At 40.7% G+C, this 23,003-nt stretch overlaps 1 protein-coding gene across 1 annotated transcript in view; it reads left to right on the top strand.

Annotated features, from left to right (window-relative positions):
* Positions 1 to 22,580, top strand: part of LOC139745049 (uncharacterized) — a 35,047-nt gene extending 12,467 nt beyond the window's left edge. Inside the window, exons 3-20 of the mRNA XM_071655465.1 lie at positions 305 to 368; positions 1,455 to 1,507; positions 2,144 to 2,236; positions 3,020 to 3,118; positions 5,113 to 5,214; positions 5,678 to 5,837; positions 6,402 to 6,455; positions 6,966 to 7,013; positions 8,071 to 8,436; positions 9,135 to 9,236; positions 10,007 to 10,083; positions 15,324 to 15,453; positions 15,931 to 16,700; positions 17,277 to 19,085; positions 19,482 to 19,718; positions 20,787 to 20,955; positions 21,622 to 21,803; positions 22,364 to 22,580. Of these exons, the coding sequence (XP_071511566.1) occupies positions 305 to 368; positions 1,455 to 1,507; positions 2,144 to 2,236; positions 3,020 to 3,118; positions 5,113 to 5,214; positions 5,678 to 5,837; positions 6,402 to 6,455; positions 6,966 to 7,013; positions 8,071 to 8,436; positions 9,135 to 9,236; positions 10,007 to 10,083; positions 15,324 to 15,453; positions 15,931 to 16,700; positions 17,277 to 19,085; positions 19,482 to 19,718; positions 20,787 to 20,955; positions 21,622 to 21,803; positions 22,364 to 22,540 (4,692 nt within the window). The 3' untranslated portion in view covers positions 22,541 to 22,580. The remainder of the gene's footprint in view (positions 1 to 304; positions 369 to 1,454; positions 1,508 to 2,143; positions 2,237 to 3,019; positions 3,119 to 5,112; positions 5,215 to 5,677; positions 5,838 to 6,401; positions 6,456 to 6,965; positions 7,014 to 8,070; positions 8,437 to 9,134; positions 9,237 to 10,006; positions 10,084 to 15,323; positions 15,454 to 15,930; positions 16,701 to 17,276; positions 19,086 to 19,481; positions 19,719 to 20,786; positions 20,956 to 21,621; positions 21,804 to 22,363) is intronic.
* Positions 22,581 to 23,003: the final 423 nt, after the last annotated feature.

The raw sequence follows: 23,003 nt of genomic DNA, 5'->3' as shown, positions 1-23,003 counted from the left end.
TATGCAAGTAATACTGATCTACTTTCAAGAGATCAACTAGGAAAATGATATTTCCACTCGTGCTGCAACAATTTTTTGTTTTTTTGGAAAGAAAAGTTTGTATTTATATGGCATTTGATACAAAAATTATAGATGTAAAGTTGACACCTGTGATGATAAGAATGTAGCAAGTAGGAGACAATTCTGTATTTTTATCATAGTTCCACAAAATGTGTAAAGGCAAGTCTTAGAATAGCAGTGAACTTTTACATTGCATGAATCTATGACAAGAATTCTTGTTGCACCACTTATATTTCATTCATAGGTGGCCATCTTGAAAGTCCTTGCTCAGAAGAATGTGTCTGAGATCCAGCACAACATCTATGAAGGTACTAAAGTTTTTGTCCACTTTTACCCCATTCCACTGTGATTTTTCTCATCAGAAGCAAGGTTTGTTGCTTCCGGCCACCCACCGAAATGTATCGGATGGCAGTCTGATGAATTAGACTTGTATTGGTCGACTATAAGCAGGTCAGTGTCAAGACATGTCGTGTGTGATCCTCATCGGACGATCTTGCCTCATTGGGTCATTGCCCAACATGTCTGACACTGACCTGATAGTCAACTAACATAAGTCAGATTTGTCAGATTGCTATCCAATACATTTTGGTTGGTAACCAGAAGCAAATATTTTTGCTTCCGACAAGTGACCGATGAGAAAAAAAAAATCTCTGTGGAATGGGGGTAATAGTGATGTATTCTCTTGAACCTGTGATGCAATTTTCTTACACCATACCTATCTTGCTCACTGTAAGGTACTTCTTATACCCATTGCAAAATCTGTATGTATGCTTCAGTCTCATTTATAGCAGAGTCACTCTGTTTCGTGTTATCCATCTGTGAGTCCATCTGGGGGATATCTCATTCAAATTTATGTCGGCAAGAATTATCAAATTTATATTGACACGTAACATTCGTGGTTTTTCTTGATTTGGTCTAATGTCGTGATATGAATGAATATCATTTCCTTTGCTCATTCAGTAGTATGAAAACAGCAGTAGTAGCAATAGTAATACACTTTAATAGCACATATACCATAAGTTCAAATGCGCTCTACAATGGAAAAAATTATGAACGAAACAAGAAGGTTTAAGGGTGTTCTTGAAGACTGAGGAATTGCTGGTTGCGGAGAATTTGGGGTATGATAATATTATACTGTAGTTGATTCCATAGGTTTTGGAGCAGCAGATGAAAATGCTTTTATAACCAAGTGTGGCCAATGTCGATTGTGTGTGTGTGTTTGAGTGTGTTGTGTGTGTGTATGTGTTTACTTTATTCTGCAGAAATACATCTTTCTGGTAAGTTTTGAAAACAATCGAGTATCTCAGTAATATACAATTTGATTATGTGCTTTAATATTTTATTTTCTTTTTATCTTGGCACTTGTTCATTTATCTCTCTATCTATTTCACCAGGCAGCAACTTCATTGGTCGGCATGACAGTAATTCCATCCACATGCCATACAAAGTAAGTACTCAGCACTTTATCTTTAGCTCAGATATCTCCTTCCAGTGTGTTACAGACATTTAAAAGGGAACTTACCTCAGTCATTCGTGGATTTAATGAATGCAGAGTTATCTAAAGAACATGTCTACAGTTTGTGGTAAATTGGTTCATCTATTCAGAAGTTATGAATTTTCAAAGTTTTGATTAAATCCATTTGTTGTCATCTCTAGATAAGAAGGATACAACAGTCTGATGTCACAGGAAGGAAACAGTGTTTTTAATATATAGAGAGGATTCCAGAAATGTCACTTTTTCTGAAAAGTCCCTAGATTTGCTACTGGTGTATGTTGAGTGTGATAAAGCATTCCTTTTTTAGGCTGCTTAAAAAAAGTAATAAATTTTGTCACTCCTGTATTGCAGTCTCTGGCAACATTCATCCATTGGGGCATATATTTGATAATAAAGATATACAGACATTCACAAGACATATTTATTTTAATGAATCTGTAGCATTTGCAGGCCCTATCCAAGCAACAGACCTGTATTGAGGTCTCTAGTGATGTACTTCAGTATCATATTATTGGAGCATATACTGTATTGCAATCATAAAGTACAATTTTATGAGACATATATTTCATGAATCTCTCTCCCTTGCAGGCCCTATCCAAACAACACGCCTGTATCGAGGTCTCTGGTGACACCCACCTCATCTATGACATGGAGAGCAGGAACAGGACGAGAAGAGGAAAGGTAAGTAGCATCATCTCATGCCAAGCTCTTGGCTGTTGTTGCCTGTAGCAACGTTCATGTGATGGCGTGTTGGGGAGGTTATTTTTGGAGCTGTGAACAAGTGGCACATCAAGTGTTTTTCTCACAGAAGATATACCGGTAATAAGTCCTTTCAGTTAGATCAAGTCTGATAAACATTAAATTCATGAGTGCCCCAACTTTTCATATAAAAGTTCTTACTTTTAGATAGTGAAGAATTATTTTATTTTTGTTACTGTTTCCCTTTTTTATATTTACTGGTGACATATTCAGGTATTTGAAATTGCTGGATTTATGATGAATTTTGCTGTATAGTTTATACATATGATGACATAAATGGTATCCTGGGGTACCAAATAGAAATCAGCCATTTTGTTGAATTATTTATTTTTTTTAAAAAGGTTGTACCCTGGGTGCCAAAAAGAGGAAATTATTTTGGTGCTGGAGCTAGCGCGTGCTAGCCACTGCACTGCACTAAAGCACACGCTAGTGGTATCGCAGCTTCATGCACACATACTATAACATGCAGTGGCAGGGGAATGCTATGTACACACACACACAGTGCATGCATTTTTCTCTGGCTGTCCTCGAGTGAACGTGAGGTGGCGCTACACAACGCGGTTACCCGGGGTACTACGGTACCCTGGGGTAACACGTGATGCATCATATGCAACACCTTTTGTAAAGAACGGGGGGAGAGAGAGAGAGAGATGAGAAAAAGAAGAAGCCATGTTTATGATATGATTTACTTGCTGATTTTGTCAGATGTTCCTGAAACCCAATGTTCGATACGAGCTGCGGTATAGTGACACCCTAACGTTTGGCGATGTCAAATGCGAGTATGCTCCATCTGCTGAAGAAGAGGTGAGTGGAAACAACAAACATGTGATACTTTATTCTCTCCTGTACGTAAGGAAGGGTTATCATGACAAGTTTAAAGAGTGAAGTATAATCCTTTTTTATGCCTCCGCAACGAAGTGGCCGGAGGCATTATGTTTTCGGGTCGTCCGTCTGTCCGTCCGTCCGTCCGTCCGCCCGTCCCGTTTTGTTTTTGTTGATATCTCAAGAACCATGTGGTGGTTTTACATCAAACTTGGTATGAGGGTATATCCTTAGGGGATAATACTTTGTGTGGATTTTAGGGTCACAGGGTCAAAGGTCAAAGGTCACAGGTTATTTTGTGAAAAAAAAATTGAAATTTCATGTTTTTCTCCATATCTTACAAATGGTTCAAGGTATCTTCATGGAACTTAGTATATATGCTTGTACCGATGGGCAGTGATTATCTAGGGAAGTTGGGGGTCATGGGTCAAAGGTCAGGGGGTCAAAGGTCAAGGTCAACTCCTCAAAATATTACCACTTTCCTTAAAATGCAATATGCCTGAAGGTTTTTTTTTTTTTTTTAACTTGATGTATGGCATGTATTACCCAATATACATTTTGGGGCAAGTTTCTTGCCAAAAGGTCAAAGGTCAAAAGGTAAAAGGTCAAGTGGAAGTGCTAAATTGCACTTTTTCCTCCATATCTTGAAAGTAACTCAAGGTATCATCATGAAACTTACATATTTATGCATGTTCAACCTAACAGTGATTCTCTTTGGAACTGTGAGGTCAAAGGTCAAAGGCCAGGTTTAGATAATGCTATTTTCCCATTTGATACTGAAATTATACTTTTTCTCAATACCTTCAAAATTACTCAATGCATAGACTTATAAAAGGGTCAAAAGTCAAGTAAAAATCATCAGTTCCCCAAATACCTGCACTCTGACATTTTAATCATTCATCCAATTGAACCTAGTTCTAGGAAAGTGAACATTCAGCACATTTGTGTCAAACCTGTCATTTTAATATTTTGCCAATTGTGTGAAACTGTCATCACACATTGTCAAGACATTGTACTATAGACCTATTAGGAGAACCATGCATTATGGCGGAGGCATATCAGTAGCCGTAGCGATATATCTAGTTTATTTAGATAACAGCATAAACTAACATCTTACTCAACATTGACTCAGAGAACAAAAAATATTGTACTTTTTTTCATCCCTCCCACTTAGTAACTGTCTCCGAGTTTGTGTGGTTTAGACTCATGCTTCTATCTTCATGTAACTTTCATTGTGCCTAGTTGACAATACATCTCAGAAATATTAGAGAAAAAAAAATGCCAGAGATTTCAATGCAGAAAATTGAAGGTTTGAAAGGGAGTAGCCTTGTAGTTTGTTTATTTGCAATGTTTGTTTGTTTGCATTGACTAACTGATGAAGTTGACCTTCGGAACTTTGATGCCATAGTCTGGTCAAGATTACAGCAAGGAGCAGTGGAGCCCAATTCATGTTACTAGTTAGCTCCATCATGGAAAAGTCTGTGTCGTGAATGTACATGTAGGTTATGAAAAGTAAAACGGCACAAACTTTTTTTTTTCAGAAATATATATTTGAGCAAGTTGGAAGAGAGAGAACCCATGTGCATATGAACCAGAGGAAAGAAACCTGATATTTTTACCTTATAAAAGCATTGTTGCCCTAATGACAACACAGTTGATAAATTTAATTAGTATGCCAATTGGCATACCAGAGAGCCAGGTGGTTAATGTGTTGTGCAGCCATGGTGGCAGATGGGGAATTATGTGTGGACATGCACACAATCAAACAAAGTTACTGTATGACAAGTATCAAAAGTTTGAAAACAAAAACAAAAACAAACAAACAAACAACCTGTCAAACTGCTGAAATGATGTTGGCTCTCCGGAAAGTAGTTTGGAGCTTGGGTTAGTGCTCGTCAGTGCTGCTTGTCATAGATAACGCCAAGTTCATCTTGTGCAACACATTCATGATGCAGCATTCGTTTGGTGTCTTGCAGCCTGTTGTCGAAGATTCCGGATCGGACACGGATTCGGACTTGATGCTACAGCCTCCAGACCCGGAGAACACGGCTGTCAGTGACGCAAAGTCCAGCCAAGAAGTGAGAGGCCACTTTGATTGATGGATATGGCCACCCCTTGTATGCCATGTGATAGTGTTTACCTCCAGTAGCATTCCCATGTGGCATTATAAATTTCATTGTGCATTGATGCCATTGCAATGTTGTTTGTATGCATCATGATTGATTAACAGAGATAAATATGTTTGAGCAAACAAAAGCATTTTCATCATTTTGACACGTAAACCATGTTTCGCCATGTATATAAAAGACGGCTGTTCTCGGGGTATGTGTTTTGTTTAAAACCAAACTGAGTTGTCATATCCTTATGTTTATATTTACCTTTATGGTCAATTCATGTTGCTTGTTCATTTCAATCTTCTCCCATCATTATTCTTCACATTAATTTACATTTTCTTCTGTTTATTTCACATTATTTTGTTAACCTGCGGTCATTCCATCCCCTCCCCCCGTCCCTTCCCCTCCATGCTGCTTTTCATGCCAGGATGAAAATGAGAATGATTCAAGCTTCAATCTGAATGATCTGTTGCAGCCGACCCAGGCTTGCGTCGAGTCCCCCAAGCTCCAATTTAAGACTCCCAAGCGACTGAACATTGGGAAGGTGTTTGCAGCGGAGTCGGACGATGACTCGCCCGAAAAGACTTGTGAGTTGAAGATATTTTGCCTGTTGAATATCAACCAAAACTGCAATAATGTAGTGATGTATTATTCTGTATATTAGAAACAAGGGGAATATGAATTATTCACGCAGAAGTAGCTAAGTGTCAGTGAGGATGTAATGCGTTTATTCATGTTGTCTTCTTGATGGGACTCATTTTCTGTTGGTAATACAAAAATGTTTGAAGATTTCCACTTTCCTCCATATTGGGATGGTGTGTTGTAGCAGTTAGAAGGTATATATGTGATACTTCAGGTTATGCTTCAACAGAACTGTAGTCTACATCTTTGGTTTGATTTTTGCTTCAGTTACTCTTTAATACTGTGGCCATGCTGAAATGTGTGCCAATATCCAAAAGTACAAAACAGAATGTGCTGGTGATGATGTGTCAATGTACATTTAAAAGTTGTAGGAGTTAATCGCTCTGCTATGCTGGCAAGAACACCCAAATTATCTCTTTTTATTAACCGGATATTCACAGCAAACGATATGACTTTGATGCTACCACGTGTAATGTGAATGTGATATTTTCTTTGTGTTTCAGTGAAAGTTGATGGTGACGATTCCTTCATCCCTGACACCCAGCAGTCTGCCAGGAAAAAGAGCCGTGAGTGTAATTGAGTTCTTTTTTCTTTTTTTTTAATCTGAAAACTCCAAAGGTTAACAATAATGTGCTTTCTATTTTTCCTAAATTTGTCCTAAAATTATGGCAAAGGGAAGATGATATATTGCCATTACTTAATGAATTTTGTGTTGATATTAAAAGGGACCCAAGATCTGTATTCTGTAATATATGTGGCATTGTGCACTAACAACAGTGTAGTGAAACTGGTTAGTACAATAAAACTCTTTCACCCACAATTTCCCTGTTCTAGCACAGCAAAATTTGTTTTCTTAGGGATTTTTCCCCATCAAATGTAGCACCTTTGTCATTGTTTATGCCCTATATTCCTCAAATTATGCATTTCCCCTCTGATAGGTGTTATGCACTGAGAATTGCTGTCCATGACTACAATGTAAACACTGCATGAAAATTAAGCAGTTATTTACTGAGTTTGATGACAGATTTTTGTGTTGCAGGATTAAATGTGAAAAATTCTTCTCTTCTATGCAGACACCGATACTGTTGTCCAGGAGTCGGATTCAGACACTGATATAGAGGGTAAGAATCGGTCCTTGAACATTCCTGTATCTCCTGTAATCACCAGGAAAAGTGGTCTAGAATTCAAGTCTCTGATTGACTAAATGCTGAAGTCAATAAGAGAAGAGTGTGGCCAGTACCACATGACACTTTTTTTTTAATTTAATTTTTTTTATTTTATTTTATTATTATTATTATTATTTTTTTTTTGGGTGGGGGGGGGGGGGGGGTTATTATTATCATCTTTTATAATGGTGGCACATATGTTTCTTTATCAACCAAAATATTGGGCCTGCTGGGGTAAGAGACTACCTGTACACACTCTGAATTGTGCAATCTTCCATTGGATTACAAACTTGAAGTAGAAATAATCTATTTCCATTTTTTTTTTCAGTATCCCTATAATATACTAAACCTTACATATCTATATAAATCAAAACATACAGAGAAGAGTCATATGAAACCATGTCATGTTGTGTACTTGCACATGAAATCATGAACAAGGCTGGGGAAATTATTAGCTATACTCAAGCTATTCTATAAGAACATGATCCAAAACTTACAGAGAAGAACCATATAACAACAGATGATGTCTTGTTCTGTACTTGCATGTTAAAGAGCTTACATTTTTTTTTCTTTTTTTTCGACAATGAGTTGTGTAGCCCTGAGTGTTTCTTCCTTTTCTTTTTTTTCTGTGAAAAAAAAAAAATTAGGAGTGTACCGCTACTGTTTGTAAAATGTGCATTCATTTTTTTTCCTTTTTGTATTTATATGACAATCTGTAGTGTTAAAACTGTATTAGTTGTATATACAGAATGTTTGAATGTAATGTAATTTTTTATGTATTATGATTATGTTATTATTTCATCTGTTTTGCTGTATAATCTCTGTATATCTGTGTAATTCGACTTTTAGTCGCCGACTCAGATTTTATTTGAATAAAGACCTTTTAATCAATCAATCAATCAATCAATCAAATGAAAGCTGGGAACTTTCAAGCTATACTCAAGCTCTTCTGTAGGAGTGTGATCATACTGCAAAAAAAAAAAAAACACTAAGTGGTTGGTATCTCCTGCAGACACGGCTCCCTTTGATGTGAGTGCAATGGCCGCAGCACCGACGCAAGCCGTAGAAAACATAGAAACGCAAGCTGTGGAGAACATGGAGACGCAGGCTGTAGAAAACATGGAGACGCAGGCTGTAGAAAACATGGAGACTCAAGCCTTGGAGAACATGGAGACACAGGTGGTGGAGAACATGGAGACGCAGGCCGTCAACGACGGGCCGACGACTGCCAAGGGAAGGAGAGCAAATGTCGCCATTGAGGATGAGCAGACACAGGCCGTTGGTGACGTGGACATCGAAAATGCAGCGACGTTGGCCGTGGGACAAGACGAAATGACTACACAGGCCTTTGCGCCAGACAGCGATTCCTCAGACACAGGTATGCAACAAGGTTAGCCTTATCATAGACTTGCAGTACAGATTTGAACCCCCATGGCCCTAATGAAAGAACAAAACGAGAGATGGTAATGGCAGTATGTGTAAGAACGTTTTAATGTTATGATGTTGGTCTTCTTTTCATATGTCACACTGATTCCTAGTTGATTCAGTGTAGAGAAAGCTACCTGAAGAAAACTACAAGTGCAGATTACCTTTTTTTGAAGGGTGTGTGATATAATTTTCTCAATGAAAAGACAAGATTGATGTGGAAGGTCTACAAGGCAGATTTCCAGTTTAACTAAGGATGAATAATATAGGGTTGTCAGTGTGTTCAAACCAGTAATGATGATTATGATTGTGATGTTTGGAAGTGATAAAAAGGTGCAATTTTAATGATGCAAGTGGAAACAAACTTGTGACAGTGATACTGGTGACAGTAGTTATATTATTGATAGTAATGATAACTTTTAGAGCACTTTGATATAGTGAGACATATTCTAAGGTGGATAGAAGGTGCTTTGAGAAATATTCACAGTAGAACTGCTACAATGATATAAATACCTTGGAGCATTTATTGCAGTACAGCAGTATCATAGCCATAAAAGATTGATAGAATACTGTTATATCTGTGGAAAACACAGTTTACAGTTGAAACTAAGCTTGTGGGATCTGTCTCTAATTTACTTTTGCTGTGACCAGATCTAGAAGGTGTCAGACAGAGTCTGCTTGATGCTCCAACTCAGGCCTTTGGGCCGATGGATTCTGATGAGGATGACGAGGAGAAGGAGAAGGGAGGCAGAGGTATGAGGGATGGCAAACTTGCCCACATCTTGCCCACAAACTTTACCCTCTTTGTGATAGATTGTTATTAGGGGTAGTTCATTCAGTACTCCAGTGTGATATTTAATAAATAGTACAGTGGACTCCTGTTATGATGAAGTCCTCGGGACCAGCAGTTTTCTTTCGTTATATTGAAAATTTGATATGACCAAACAAAAAAACAATAACAAAATTAAAACATAGAGTGGGTAATGTTGTGGCCTGAATTTTTACTTCATTGTATCTGGAGCTTTGTTATAACCTTGTTCATTATAACGGGAGTGCACTGTACATAATGTTGATTGCATTGTACCAGATTATATGCATGAAAAGTGAATGATTAGCCCAGGTGTAATTTTATTTCATTGAGGCCGAAGGCTGATTATTACCGGTGATACCTCCTGTGCTGTCGAAAGAACATTGAATTGCCAGCTACTACTGATTTATAAACAGCATTTTACAGCTTCAGCACGAATGTAACAAAATTTGTTGAACTGTTGGTGGCTTGGGGCTGTAACAGATGCAAAACTAATTTTGAAGTTCATGTTTTGAAAATACCTCCTAAAATGATTTTCTTGGATGATTTATCTCAGCCTCCACCATTATTATTATGCTCGGGGAGATCTTAGTGTGGGTCATAGTGTTTTTCTGTTTCTTGAATCAAAACAGTTATGTTAATAAGCATTGCTTAAAAGTGGAATGCATATTTGAGAAATGTTCAATATTTCCAAACTTTGATGTCTGGTTTACAGGGAACCTCTCAGGGCCCACCCTTGTCTTGGAGTCATCTGTGACATCCAGTGATGCAGAAGACAGCCCAATAAAGCAGGTGTGTGTGTCTTTGTTTTAACTGCAGGCAGGGTGGTGGTCCATAGGATTTTCATTGGTACTACAAACCATTTGCCAACTTAGAGGCATAAATATTCCATCCCTCTTTTTTTCCCAAGGCTTATAGTCCTAGCTTTTGAACTTTTTAGAAGACTTCCATCCCTGTGTAGGATGATTGAATGGCATCGAAGTATTTCACCATGTTGTTATGCATTGCTTTTGTATTAACATCATTTTGAAGTGAAGAAAAATTGGCATATTAAATCTCGTAGTTGTCATAGGAAAGCCTTGTGTGTGTGTGTGTAATTTTACTGCATGAATGATTTGTAAGTATGTGTCATTTTGTAGAAAAGTAACTTTAAAAATATATATATATCATGGGTCTAGGAACAGTACCCCCTGGAAAACCACCCTCCGGATAACTACCACCCGGATAAGTACCCCCCAGGACAATTCCCCCCTAGGGCAACTACCCCCCGGACAACTACCCTCTAAGGGCAATTACCCTCCAGGGTAACTACCCCCTAGGACAACTACCCCCCGGACAACTACCCTCCTAAGGCAATCACCCCCCAGGGTAATTCCCCCTTAGGAAAACTACCCCCTGGATAACTACCCCTCGGATAACTACCCCTGGATAACTACCCCCGCGGATAACTACCCCCTGGATAATTACCCCCCGGAAAACTACCCCCTGGATAACTACCCCCCGGAAAACTACCCCCTGGGTAACTACCCCCAGGATAACTACCCCCCGGATAACTACCCCTCGGATAATTACCCCCCGGATAATTACCCCCCTGATAATTACCCCCCGGATAATTACCCCCCGGATAATTACCCTCCGGATAACTACCCCCCCGATAATTACCACCAGGATAATTATTCCCAGGTTAATTACCCCCTCCTCCGACAACTAGACCCCAGATAACTTCCACCCGATAACTACCCCCTCCGATAACTCCCCATGGATGATTACCCCGGATAAGTAGGCCTACAACTCGCCCTCCCCTATAACTAACAAGAGGAAAATTACCCCCAGGACAGTGCACCACGTCAATTACTCCCTGGGTAACTACCTCCCGGGTCACTGCCCCCACCCCCACCCCCCCGACTCTTACTTCTGATAAAAAGGATATCATTACTACAGAAAACGAAGTTCTTTGTATTATTTGCCAGGAATCACGGAGATGCCATACTGAGACATCATCTTATGAAAACAACATCTTAAGTATTTACGATTTGTATCGTTTGCATTTAGGACGATTTATGTACAAGCTTAATTTCTCCCTCTGTATTTTGACTCTATGTTCATAAAACACGAAGCTGTCCCTTCATATCCTACCCGGTAATCCAGTAAATGTCAATGCCTTTAACCAAAACTATTTTCGCTAAATCTGTATTTTCTTTTACTCAGTGTTCCGAAATTTCGGATTTCTCTTGATAGTATAGTATAAAAGAAGTTGTTTGAATGCCTTTACCATTGAATTAAAGACATTTTGAAGAAATGTTACACTTCAGAATGAGTTATACTTTTTGCAATATTTTTTTTAAACACAATCGTCTATCGTTTACCACAACTCCATGTAACACTTCTTTATTTTGAGGAGCTTATATCTCATGCCTCACGTGCCCTGGTTTTGACCCATCATCTTCCTCTTCCCTCTCGCTTTTCTCTGTCCACCGTGAAGGTAGTCTATTCCTGTCATTCATTACTCACCTTTCCTCTTTCTCTCATTACAAGGGATTTATCTCGTGTGTGTTCATGTGCAATGCACTCCCGTTAAAACGAAATGCTCAGGACCGGCAGTTTTTTGTTTTTTGTTTTTTGTTTTTTTTGTTTTTTTTCGTTTTAACGAAAATTCATTATAACCGAACAAATATAATATGCAATGTATAAGGAAAAGAAGGAAACCACGCATAAACAATTCTATTTGTTGAATCCTCATCATACGCTGGAAAGCTATGTGAGATGGGAGAATACCTTTTTAATTTCGTTTAAATATTACATTTTAAAAAGAGCATAAAGTTGTTTGTGTTGTCACACATGTGTAGAAAATGACGGTGTAGGATTTGGTTACAGTTCGCTATTCCAAAGGTTCTTACGTTACTCCGAAGGCTCCTTATTCCGAAGTTTCGCCATTCCCGGGATTCCGATGGTTTGTTTATCTGAAGGTTCGCATTTCTGAAGAATCATTATTCCGAAAGTTCATGATTTAGATCAAAATAATATATTGTTCATTTTCCGAAGGTTCGTTGATCTGAAAATGAAATGAGGTTCGTCATTTTGAAGGTTTATAAATCAAAAAGTGAGAAAGGTTCACTATTCAGAAAGTCCGTTGTTCCGAAGGCTTTTTCATCCGAAAATGAAATAAGGTTCGTTATTCCGAAGAAATTTTGTTTATGAAAAAAAAAATGAGAAAGGTTAGTTATTTCGAAGATTTATCTATCTTAAGACGATTATAAGGATTGCAGTTCTTAAGTTTTGTTAGTGTACTCTCCTTTTTTCACCATGGATTAACGATATTTTTGTAATGTTCCGATTAACGAACGTTTTGAATTCCTATCATGTTCGGACTAACGAACCGTATAAGAATGAGAATAAGGACCATATTTTATTATCGGATTAACGAACCTTTGTTATGGAATAACGCCAAAATGTGCTTAATATTTCATTTCCGAACTATTACGGACATTTAGTTGTATCAGAATCTGTGTGTTTTGTATTAAAGGACTTCGGAACAATGAAACAAACCTTATCTGAATTCAGATTATTGTATTACAATAATGCAAGTTCCCCTCGGAAACTGTGCGTGATACACGGAGTGAACATTCAATGATGCGTTCGCTCATGCAGAGACGCTTTACAAATGCTTGTTCCACTACGCATTTTCGAATTCGATCCGCATTTCGTTATAACGGAGCACATTTCCTTTGTTTTTCTTTGTCAGTGGTGCTCAGAAAAGACTTCGTGATAACGAAAATTTTGTTATAACCGTCTTCGTTATAAGCGAATTTTGTACCATAGACTTTAATGGCGATAATTTTGGGACCAGAAGTTTTGCTTCGTTATAACGAAATTTCGTTATAACCGTGTTCGTTGTAACGGGAGTGCACTGTATCTTTATTTGTGTTCTTCGTCTCTGTCTTAATTTGCTTTCTTTGCATTGTTTCATCAATTTTGTAACTATTTTACTGTTATACCGTTAACGCTCATTTCAGAATTGCCCTACTGCATCATTGGGCATTAACAACTAGTATATCAAGAATGTGGAAGGAAATTGTCACCTCCTTGGTATGATCATCGCAGAGCATTACCTCCCTTGACAATTACTCCTTATTAAAATTAGGCTCCAAACAGTCACCCCTCTTACAATAACTCTCCCCCAGAAAATTACGTTTGTTATTTTCGAACAACGTTTGCTATTTGAATTGAAAAAAAAAACATTTGTTCACTACATATCGTCTGGTTTTGGTCGAGACCTAACTTCAGGCTTTAAACATCTTTTGGGTGACAAAATTAGAAACCCCTTACGAAATATTAAAGAGCATGTTATTCCAAGAAGGATTCAAGTTTTTGTGAAAAAAAATACTCTTGAAGTGGCCGGGATAAAACAGAGCAGCCCTATAATGTAAAAAGGATTCTGTCAACTACAACTCTCTATAGATCTATTAAAAAAGAGGGTGCAGGACAAAAGACTTCGTTAACAACTAGGGGTGTTTTGTAAAAAAACAAAGAAATACCGTTAAACTCGTAATATTTTACTCTTTCTAATCAGACTAACTTATATTTGAACTGGATTTCCCCTTAAAGTATCGAGAACATTTAATTTGAAAACTAGCACAATTCTACTTGTATGTAAAACAAGCTGTAATCTTACTCTTATGACAGATAGGGCACCGTTTGATAAAAGTTGCCAGTTATGACATCTTGTTAGTCTCTAATAATTTCAATAAAACCATGGGTTCTGCTTGATCGATAAGCTCGAGTCACCGACTTGTTACCATGGACCTGCTTTGATCGACCTACAACGATTGGTAATTGTGTGGAACTAACAGCTTGTCAGGACTGACTTCATAAAACCGTGCCCGGATCCTATCAGAAATTATGGCTTTATATCGAAGGGCCCCTCGCTAATGTTAAGGGAATATGTATTGCAGTGAAATCAACTCTCCTTTTCTTATGTTCTAATGTGTTATAACGGTAGAAAATGACAAGCCAAAAGAGTAAATGATGACAGTGTAAGAGAAAGGTGCATCTTCTGATATGGTGTTATGAACTTATGGAAAAATTACAAAGGGTGGTACTTCTTTCGGGGGGCGGGGAGGGAGGGTTGTCCAGTAGGTAAAGTATCAGGAGGGGGCGGGTCGGGGTATGGTTATGGGGGGGGGGGGGGGTAGTAATCCGGGTGGTAGTTATCCGGGGGGTAGTTATGCGGGGGGTAGTTATCCGGGGGGTAGTTACCCAGGGGGTAGTTCTCCGGGGGGTAGTTATCCAAGGGGTAGTTATCCGGGGGGTAGTTATCCAGGGGGTAGTTATCCGGGTGGTAGTTATCTGGGGGGTAGTTATCCGGGGGGTAGTCATCCAGGGGGTAGTTATCCGGGGGGTAGTTATCCGGGGGGTAGATGTCCTAAGGGTAATTGTCCTTGGGGGTAGTTGCCCTAGGAGGGTAGATGACCGGGTGGTAGTTGTCCTAGGGGGTAATGGCCCTGGAGGGTGATTGCCCTAGGAGGGTAGTTGTCCGGGGGGTTGTTGCCCTAAGGGGGAATAGACCTGGGGGGTAATTATCCGGGTGGTAGTTATCCGGAGGGTAGTTGCCCAGGGGGTAAGTGCCCGGATACGATATATCATCTACACATGTATGATATTGACAAGAATGCAATGATTACATTTGCTCTCAAGATAATCTGGAAAATGAATTAAATTCCCAAAGGAAGAAGTATCTCAATATAAAAACTTATGTCACCTAAAATTTCAGGGAAATGTGACAAAAAGTAAGAAAATTACCACTTCTTAATTGACATGATATCATCTCGGCTGATATTATAAATACCAATCAGAATAACATTCGGGGTTATATTGTCATGTCACCTCTTGCATGGTACTACTCATTTGCTGTTTGTCCATCGTATCCCATAATGATAAACAACCTCATCATGATGTAAACACTGCCCAAAGTCCCTGGCACAGAAAGAGTTAAAGTGATCACACCATTCCCTTCTTACTCCACTCAGCCCAAGATAGACACCGGGCGCAATCTGTACGAAGAGCCCACTCAGCCATGTGATGGTGTGGTCTCCGACTCTGACTCCGACACGGACGTCGAGGGAGCCATCGAAAACGCAGAGACTCAGGCAGTGCTGCCAGATGGTCAGTAGCAATTCTGATTTTCAAAAGCAGGAAAAAAAAATCTCTGTACATGCTGGGCCAGTTTCAGGAAACCTCGTTTCTATTGGAAAATTTTGCAGTGGAGAATATTGCTCTATGCATTTTAATATCTCCAAAAGAAATATGCATTGTCTTTTTATTGTATTTTTGTGCAAGCTTATTAGAGCGCACATTCATAAAAAAAAAAAAAAACACACCAAAAAAACAAACAACAACAACAACAACAAAACAGCCTCTCTATGAAATGTTATTTATGTACTGGGGAATAGTTACTTTAACCTGTTGAAGACTAGTCCCATGTACATTGTATACTGGGGCAGATGGCTATGGGAAATGTGTGTTATAGCAAAATCATCTCATTTTTTTGTTTGATGAGTAGAGGTTTATGTTCCATAGAATGCATAGGTGTCAATGGGTTGATTGTTACTCTTTTCTATCTGTGGTATTTCACGACACTAGGTGCTGGCCTTGACGACATGGCTACTGTTCCCATACCAGCAGATGATGAAGACTCAACAGACCATGAAAATGGTGACAGCAACCTGGTGAGAGATTCGACTGCCCTCGAAGGGACTGTGAAAGTAGACGAAGGTTTGGAAGATATGGCAACCGTCCCCATATCAAAGGATAGTGAAGATGAATATGATGATGACACTGACGTTGAAGGAGGAGGAGGAATGGACAATGTTACAGAAGCAGCGACTGTTGCCATTGATGACATGATGGACACAGCAACTGATGATGATGAAGTTGCAAGCAAAGAGAATGAAGAGTCCGTTTCAGGGGACAAACCATTCAAGCGTTATGCACATTCTGAGCCAGACCCTGCTACTGCTGCAGTAGAAGAAAAAGACGCCCTTGACGCGACCCAGCAGTATGGAGCATTGGACATGGCAGACTCCAAGGATGAGGATGAGGAGGATGCAGTGCGTCGCCATGGCGATGATGTCACAGTTGATGCCACGCAGCCGTATGGGGACCAGAATGAGCCGGCATCGCCCAAACCTCAAGCTGCCGCAGCCTCTGAGTCTGATGAGATTGAAGCAACTCAAGCCTATGGCACAGATGAGGTGGAGGAGGAGGAGGAGAAGAAGGATGTGCAGAAACCAAAGAACAATGAGGTGTTGGATCCCACCCTGCCATATGGAGCTGAAGATGACGTTGCCATGGAGACAGAGGAAAGTGAAGTTGAGTCGACACAAGCATATGGCATGCAAGGCGGTGACACAGTTAGTATTCAGCATGTGCATTATTCTCTTGGTCCAATTTTTAGCAGTGTACTATCAAATTTTGACCAAGCAATATGTTCACCCAGTATTCAGGATATTTAATTTCAGTCAAAGGAATCTGGTTTGGTACAGAGACAGATTTTTTTTATGATATTTGATATAAATACAGTATTTTGTGGAGGCTAAGAAATCAAACTATACTTTACAGTGATATAGTTAATGATTTCAAGAAGGCAATGTTCTTGATGGTTCTGTGCGACCTTGCTTCATGTCAAAGACTTTGGATTTTACTGATTATCACCAAGCATGATGCAGTAGATGATTCAAAACCTCCAGAGCCTTATTTCATCTATAGACCTGATAGCTTTTTGAATATTTTTTTTTTCCCAATTCTATGTTCCTTTTTTTTTAAATTGTAGCCTGTGGGTATATGAGCTCTCATCTGTCAGTTGCTGTTTTTTTTAATACTAATTGACTTGAAAAGGGTTTATTGTACAGATGAAGCTACACTCATTTTGATTCCCATACTGTTAAAGTGGTGAAATATCTTTTAGATCTTTTTCTAACTTTACACAGCAAGTGGCAGACAGCCAAGAAGGTGACACTGATGATACTGCTCCGTCATCAAGATTTCCGGTGTTTGAGACCCAGTCTCCGACAAGGTCCTGTCTGAAGCAAAAGCAGAAGGTGGAGAAAGAGCCACTGAAAGCAAGAAGAGTAACATTTGAATCATCGAACGAAGACTCCTCTGAAGAAGAAGAGATAGACTTGAGAAGGACGAGAGGTAGAACACCCCGATCTCGGTCCGATCAAACGAACAAGACGAAAGCTAAACCGGCACCATGTGCGCCAATGCAAACACGAAAAACTGCAACTGTTGCAAATTCTGGTGCAGAGACGAGGAGAAGTTCCCGATCAAGGACAAACGATCTAGAAGAGGCTGGTGATGCTGATGGAGGGAGGACCAAGCGAGCAACCGGAAGAAATTCTAAGCAGCCACAAGCATCGCCTCAGGTGACTGAGAGTGGAAGACAAAGGGGTAGGCGGTCGAAACAGAACAAAGCGGAAGAGGAGATAGACGGAGAACTTGATGTGACCGTGCCTGATGCTGCGCCCACTCGAAAGAAGTCCTTTGACGAGGAGAATCCGAGGCCAACGTCGCGCCGAGGTTCGAAGGTAAAAGACACCAGCAGTGTATCATCAGCTGAAGGGGAGGTGGGAAGTGAGACGGGGAAAGGCACCCTGGGAACTCTTACCAAGATTGGGCAAAAACTGCAGAGTCTGAGATCAGGCCGGAAAAAGGGAGCCGCGAAAGACGAGGCTGGAATATCAACTGATGCCGCTGAAAGTGCTAGGAAGACCAGAGCTGCAAAGAGTTCTGAGCCATTCATTGCTAGGGGTGATGATGAGGAAAGCGATGACACAGCATCACTGTCCTCAACCTCCTCCAGCATCAAGGACCTGGCCGAGGTGGAGACTGGCAGGAGATCCAGCAGGAGAGGAGCAGGAAAAGGGAGTGGGACAGGGGTGGATCATCTGGATGGTCCTCAGTCGGCAAAGACTACTCGATCAAGGAGAGCTGCCAAGATTGAAGTGGTGGCAGAAGCGAAGGCTAGCCCGCAGGATGAGAAGCGAGCATCCCGCAGAAGTGGTAGAAATGAAAAGGTTGAAACTACGGCTAAGGGAGCGGTATCAACCAGAGGGAAGTCAAAGAGCAAAGCTGATGACGACGAGGAGCTGGCGACAAACAGAGCAAAACGAACAAATGTCAGAAAGGGAGGAAGTGCGTCGAGCAAACTTAGTGAGGAGACCAGCACCACTGCATCACCGAGTGAGCCTGTCTCAAGGAGTAGTAGGAGGAGCACAAGAGGTACCGCTCAAAGTCAGGATGATGCCATGGAGAGCCAGGAGGAGACTGTGAGGCCTACTAGGAGTGCCAAGAGGGAGTTGGAGCAGCCGAAGGAGACCAAAGATGCCAGGAGGCAACCAACAACGCCAGGAAACAAGCGGAAACTGGAGCAGGAGAAGGTGGCACCGGTGAGTGATAGCCAAAACCAGAGCACATTCGCAGTCCCCAAACCTGTAACAAGAGCTGTCAGACAGAAGAAGCAACAGGGAGATGGTGCTCCTCACCATCAAGAAGCAGCAGCAGATACCAGCTCTGCTGAGACGGGCAAGAGAGGCAGACGTTCAGTCACTGTGGCAACAGCCTCCGATCAGCAGGCAGAGTCTTCGTCAAAGGCGACCGCTGCAGGCAATGAAAGCACCAAGACAGCGAAGAAACTCACAGTGCCTTCTACAACAGCAAACAATTCCAAAGATCAAAGGCCATCAAGAAGAGGAAAGGAAAAGTTGGAGGATGATGAGCAGAAGACTGAACAAGTGGTAAGTTTGGTGATCCTATGGCAAATTCCTTAGGGCTGCATTATTTTCATGTTTTGCAAGGCAGTGTATTTTGAGTAAATTTCTAGGATTGTAGTCCACATATCAAAACTTGAAAAAAAAGAAAAGAAAAAGAGGCTGAATGACATCTGGCCATACTGTGTTACACAAAGTCTCAAATGTACTCAATAAATTGTGCCTTGTCTACCATTAGTGTTTTGATTGAAAAAACTTGTCTTAATAGATTGTTGCTTGATCTGATAATCAATCTTTGCTTCTGTTATATGGTTCACTTGAATTACCCTCAGGAATTCTTTGCAAGAATAGAAAATTGTCTCACATGCCCCTCATCAAATTCCCAATGTCTCATTTTCCATCTTTTGACTATGCATTTCCCAGGTTAACAGGCGCACAAAGAGGGCAGCAGAAGACATTCCTACGCCTACGTCGGCCAAGAAAGCCAAACAGGCGACCCTTTCTCCACACCCTAGCGTCGACCCCTCGTCGAGTCCGGCCCGGACACCTGGTCACCACTCCTCGCCCCAGACTGCCGCCAGCCCCTCCCTGAGGAGACGGACCAGTGAGGTCAAACCGAAGGTCATTTTCACGGGCGTGACGGATGCCTCATGGCAGAAGGTAGGAGAGTGAGAAGTGTGCCATCAAACCACATGCTGGCATAATGATCATTGGCATGTGCATGTTGATGGTATTTGGTCAAAGTTCAATGTCAGAGGTCACTGTACTTTGTTAGAATTCAGTTGGTAATTTCCAGTGGTATTTGCATCTGGTGAGAAGACTGGAAATGAATAAGAAATGAAGTTGAAATGCTTCTTTGTGGCCTTTAACTCCAATGGGTAAGTCCAATTAAGATGTTACCTGGTATAATGGGTAAAAATAAGTTAGTGCAGAGAGGATTAAAGGTCATTCGTTGGTCAGAAGATGTAAAGATCAGTGAACATCATCAATGTACGTGAGGGCCATGTACAATTGTATAATCATGCAGCACATATTAAAGTGACTGCATTGGAAGTGGAGGCATCCCAGTTGACTTTGCAGCTGTTAAGTTTCTGTAGTCAAGATTTGCTGTAAAAGCTTACAGCCTAGACTTTGTTTTGAGGCAAATGTGTATCAGTGGACATATCTAATTCAGTAAAAGCAAGTTTTGTATTGCTTGATATATGTCAATTCTGTTATTATTGATGTTGGCTTTCTGAAATTTGTATTTACCAGTTTGTGTGTTACGATTAGATTAATCATAGGTAGGTCCTCTTTAGGACCAAACTCCCTTGCAAGAAAGAATACTGTAAAGCAAGATATATTTTTGCTGCATGACATTTTTGCGAGTTGGAGCGGATGGCCTTTTTTGCAGCATGAAATTATTGCGAATTGCCACTGGCATTCAATACATGTAGTGTAGACAAGAACTTTCAACCGCTTTGTGATTTCCCGATTCTTGCCTCTCGCGAAATTTGTGAAATTAAAATGCATAGGAACATTTGAAGCCGTCCAGTAGATGGTGTCCCATGAAACCATCAACCACTAAATGCTCCACCACCATGGAAACCTGTGGAGAAATTAATTTTTATTCATCGCCATATTTTCGTATCTGCATAGGTCTTTTGATTATGGAATAATGTATGTCACTTCAACTGCATCTCTTCCGTGTTTTCATCCCCCATCACCCTCCCCCATCTTTCTTCCTAGACGGTGACAACCCTTGGTGGTGAGCTGGTGGACTCCGTCCATGGTTGCACCCACCTTGTGACGGACAAGGTCCGGCGGACGGTCAAGTTCCTGTGCTGTGTGGCCCAAGGCTGCCTCATTGTTACTCCGGCCTGGCTGGAGAAGTCCAAGGCATCCAAGGCTTTCGTTGGTAAGGAAACTGGCTTATCGGCCTGCCCAAAGATGTTGAGTGACAGGATGACTCCCAAACTCTTTTTGAATGCACATAAGGGCACCCAAATGGGGTTAGCAAAAGTCAAAATCTAGTGAGCTCAGCCTTGATTGCTACATTGTTCTTCATATGAGTTTTGTGGCAAAACATAGCTCACTACCACATTGGATAAGGTGAATTTGACAAAAATACATCCAATTTTGATACAGAAAAAGAATGGATATTGGTAGGAGAAACTCTTGTCTTTCAATCAAAGTTGATTTTGTGGTCAGCATAACACAGACCACGAATGCAGACACTCTTGTCTGCATTTTGGGAACCTTGTATACCAGGTTCTTGTAAAGAATGGGTTAAAAAGGTAAGTGGATTTCATCAGCATTCACCAATCCATAAAAACTTGACCCAGCGGTAGATTAGCAAGTCCCATACAGGTGAAGTAGCATGCCTCAGTACAGCAGGAAGGCCATGCTGACACAATAGGGATTAGAGAGGATTAGGTAATCTCTATTCATTGACATTGTAATTCCAGAAATCTATGCCAAGCAGCAATAGAAGCACTCATTTGTACTTGCCAGTTGATGAACAAAGCAAAGTAAGAATTAATCTTGGTGTATGTGTGTGTGTGTCTCTCTCTCTAATCTGAAGATCCACAGCCATTCCTGCTGATTGACAAGGCCTCTGAAAAGCAGCACCGCTTCACCCTCTCGGCCTCCCTGCAGAAAGCCGGCCAGACGAGGCTGCTGAAGGGATACAAGGTCCACGTGACGCAGGGGGTCAAGCCGGAGCCACCCCACATGAAGGACATCATCAAATGTGCCGGCGGCGAGGTGAGTTTATAAATGATCAACTGTCAGGAGTATCAGTCTGATACTTCTCACTGTATCTAGAAGAACAAAAATGTCATAGCCCCTTTTGTACATTTATGATGATAGATTATTATGTAGTCCTCTTATACAATTGGATCCACAGTGCTGTACAAAAAGAAATGGGGGGGGGGGGGAGGGGAGTTTATCAGAAGAATAAATCTTCAGGTAGTTTTTACGGTTTGCAAGGGAGGGTGCAGTGCAAATGTTTGCTGGATGCTGACTCCAGAGGCGAGGGCTGGAAAGTATCGTTTTCAATTACTGTAGAAGATGTTCTGGGTATATGGTGAAGGGTACTGTCTGTGTGTATTTGTCTGTAAGCTGCAGTACATTAGTTTCTGGTGAAAAGTAAAGTTGGGCCTATAGGCAAAATAAAAGACTGGTCACTGGGATAGCTCCTTGATTAGGAGCCACAGTATCACCATGTAAGATGTTCTATTATGCTTTAGGTGTATGAAGTTGCCAGTATAAGTAATTTGACCCATATCTCGCGCAATCCTCGTGTTCTCTATGCTTTTCTCCAGTACCTGGCCAAAATGCCCACCAAGTCCACCCCCAAGGCTGTGGTCGTCTCCTGCGAGACCGACAAGTCCCTCTGGTCAGTCGCCTCCCGGGCCGGCATCCCAGTCGTCTCCTCAGAGTTTATCCTTACGGGCATCCTCCGGCAGGAAATCCTGCTTGATCAGTTCAAGCTCTCATAGCGGAGATGAAGTTGCCTGGCAACCCCTCCAGTGGGCAAGAAAGTGCCAAAAATCATGGATCTTTTACTACATATTTTTTTGCTCGGTTCTTTCTTATGCTGACTGTTATTTTTAATTTTTATTTTTGAATTCTGATATACAATCTGGTGAATTCTTTCTTTGCTCTTGCATAAAAAGTTTTCACATTACTGAAGCTATATGAAGTACAAGTGTAGGTAGAGGTGACTTGGCATCTTCAACGATTTTTGCAGCTAGATTGTTCAGACTTTATGTGCCTTGTTTTATTGTGGGTTGTCGTCAAGTGTCAGGCACAGCATAGCATGGGGGGGGGGGGAGGGGAAGATTGTCATATTACTGCAACATTTCTCTGTAAGCTGTTACTAGCACAATCACATCTGTCATGCTCGACCGTGGAGATTGTTTTATGTACGATTGCATTGTGTTTTCTGGAGAGCACTTTTTG

This window comes from Diadema antillarum, unplaced genomic scaffold, assembly GCF_040938485.1.
Source record: "Diadema antillarum isolate AM-2024a unplaced genomic scaffold, OU_Dant_1.0 seq00001232_RagTag, whole genome shotgun sequence".
NCBI classification, from domain to species: Eukaryota; Metazoa; Echinodermata; class Echinoidea; order Diadematoida; family Diadematidae; genus Diadema; species Diadema antillarum.
Note: the sequence above shows the minus strand (reverse complement) of the source record. Positions and strands in the feature narration are given on the sequence as shown.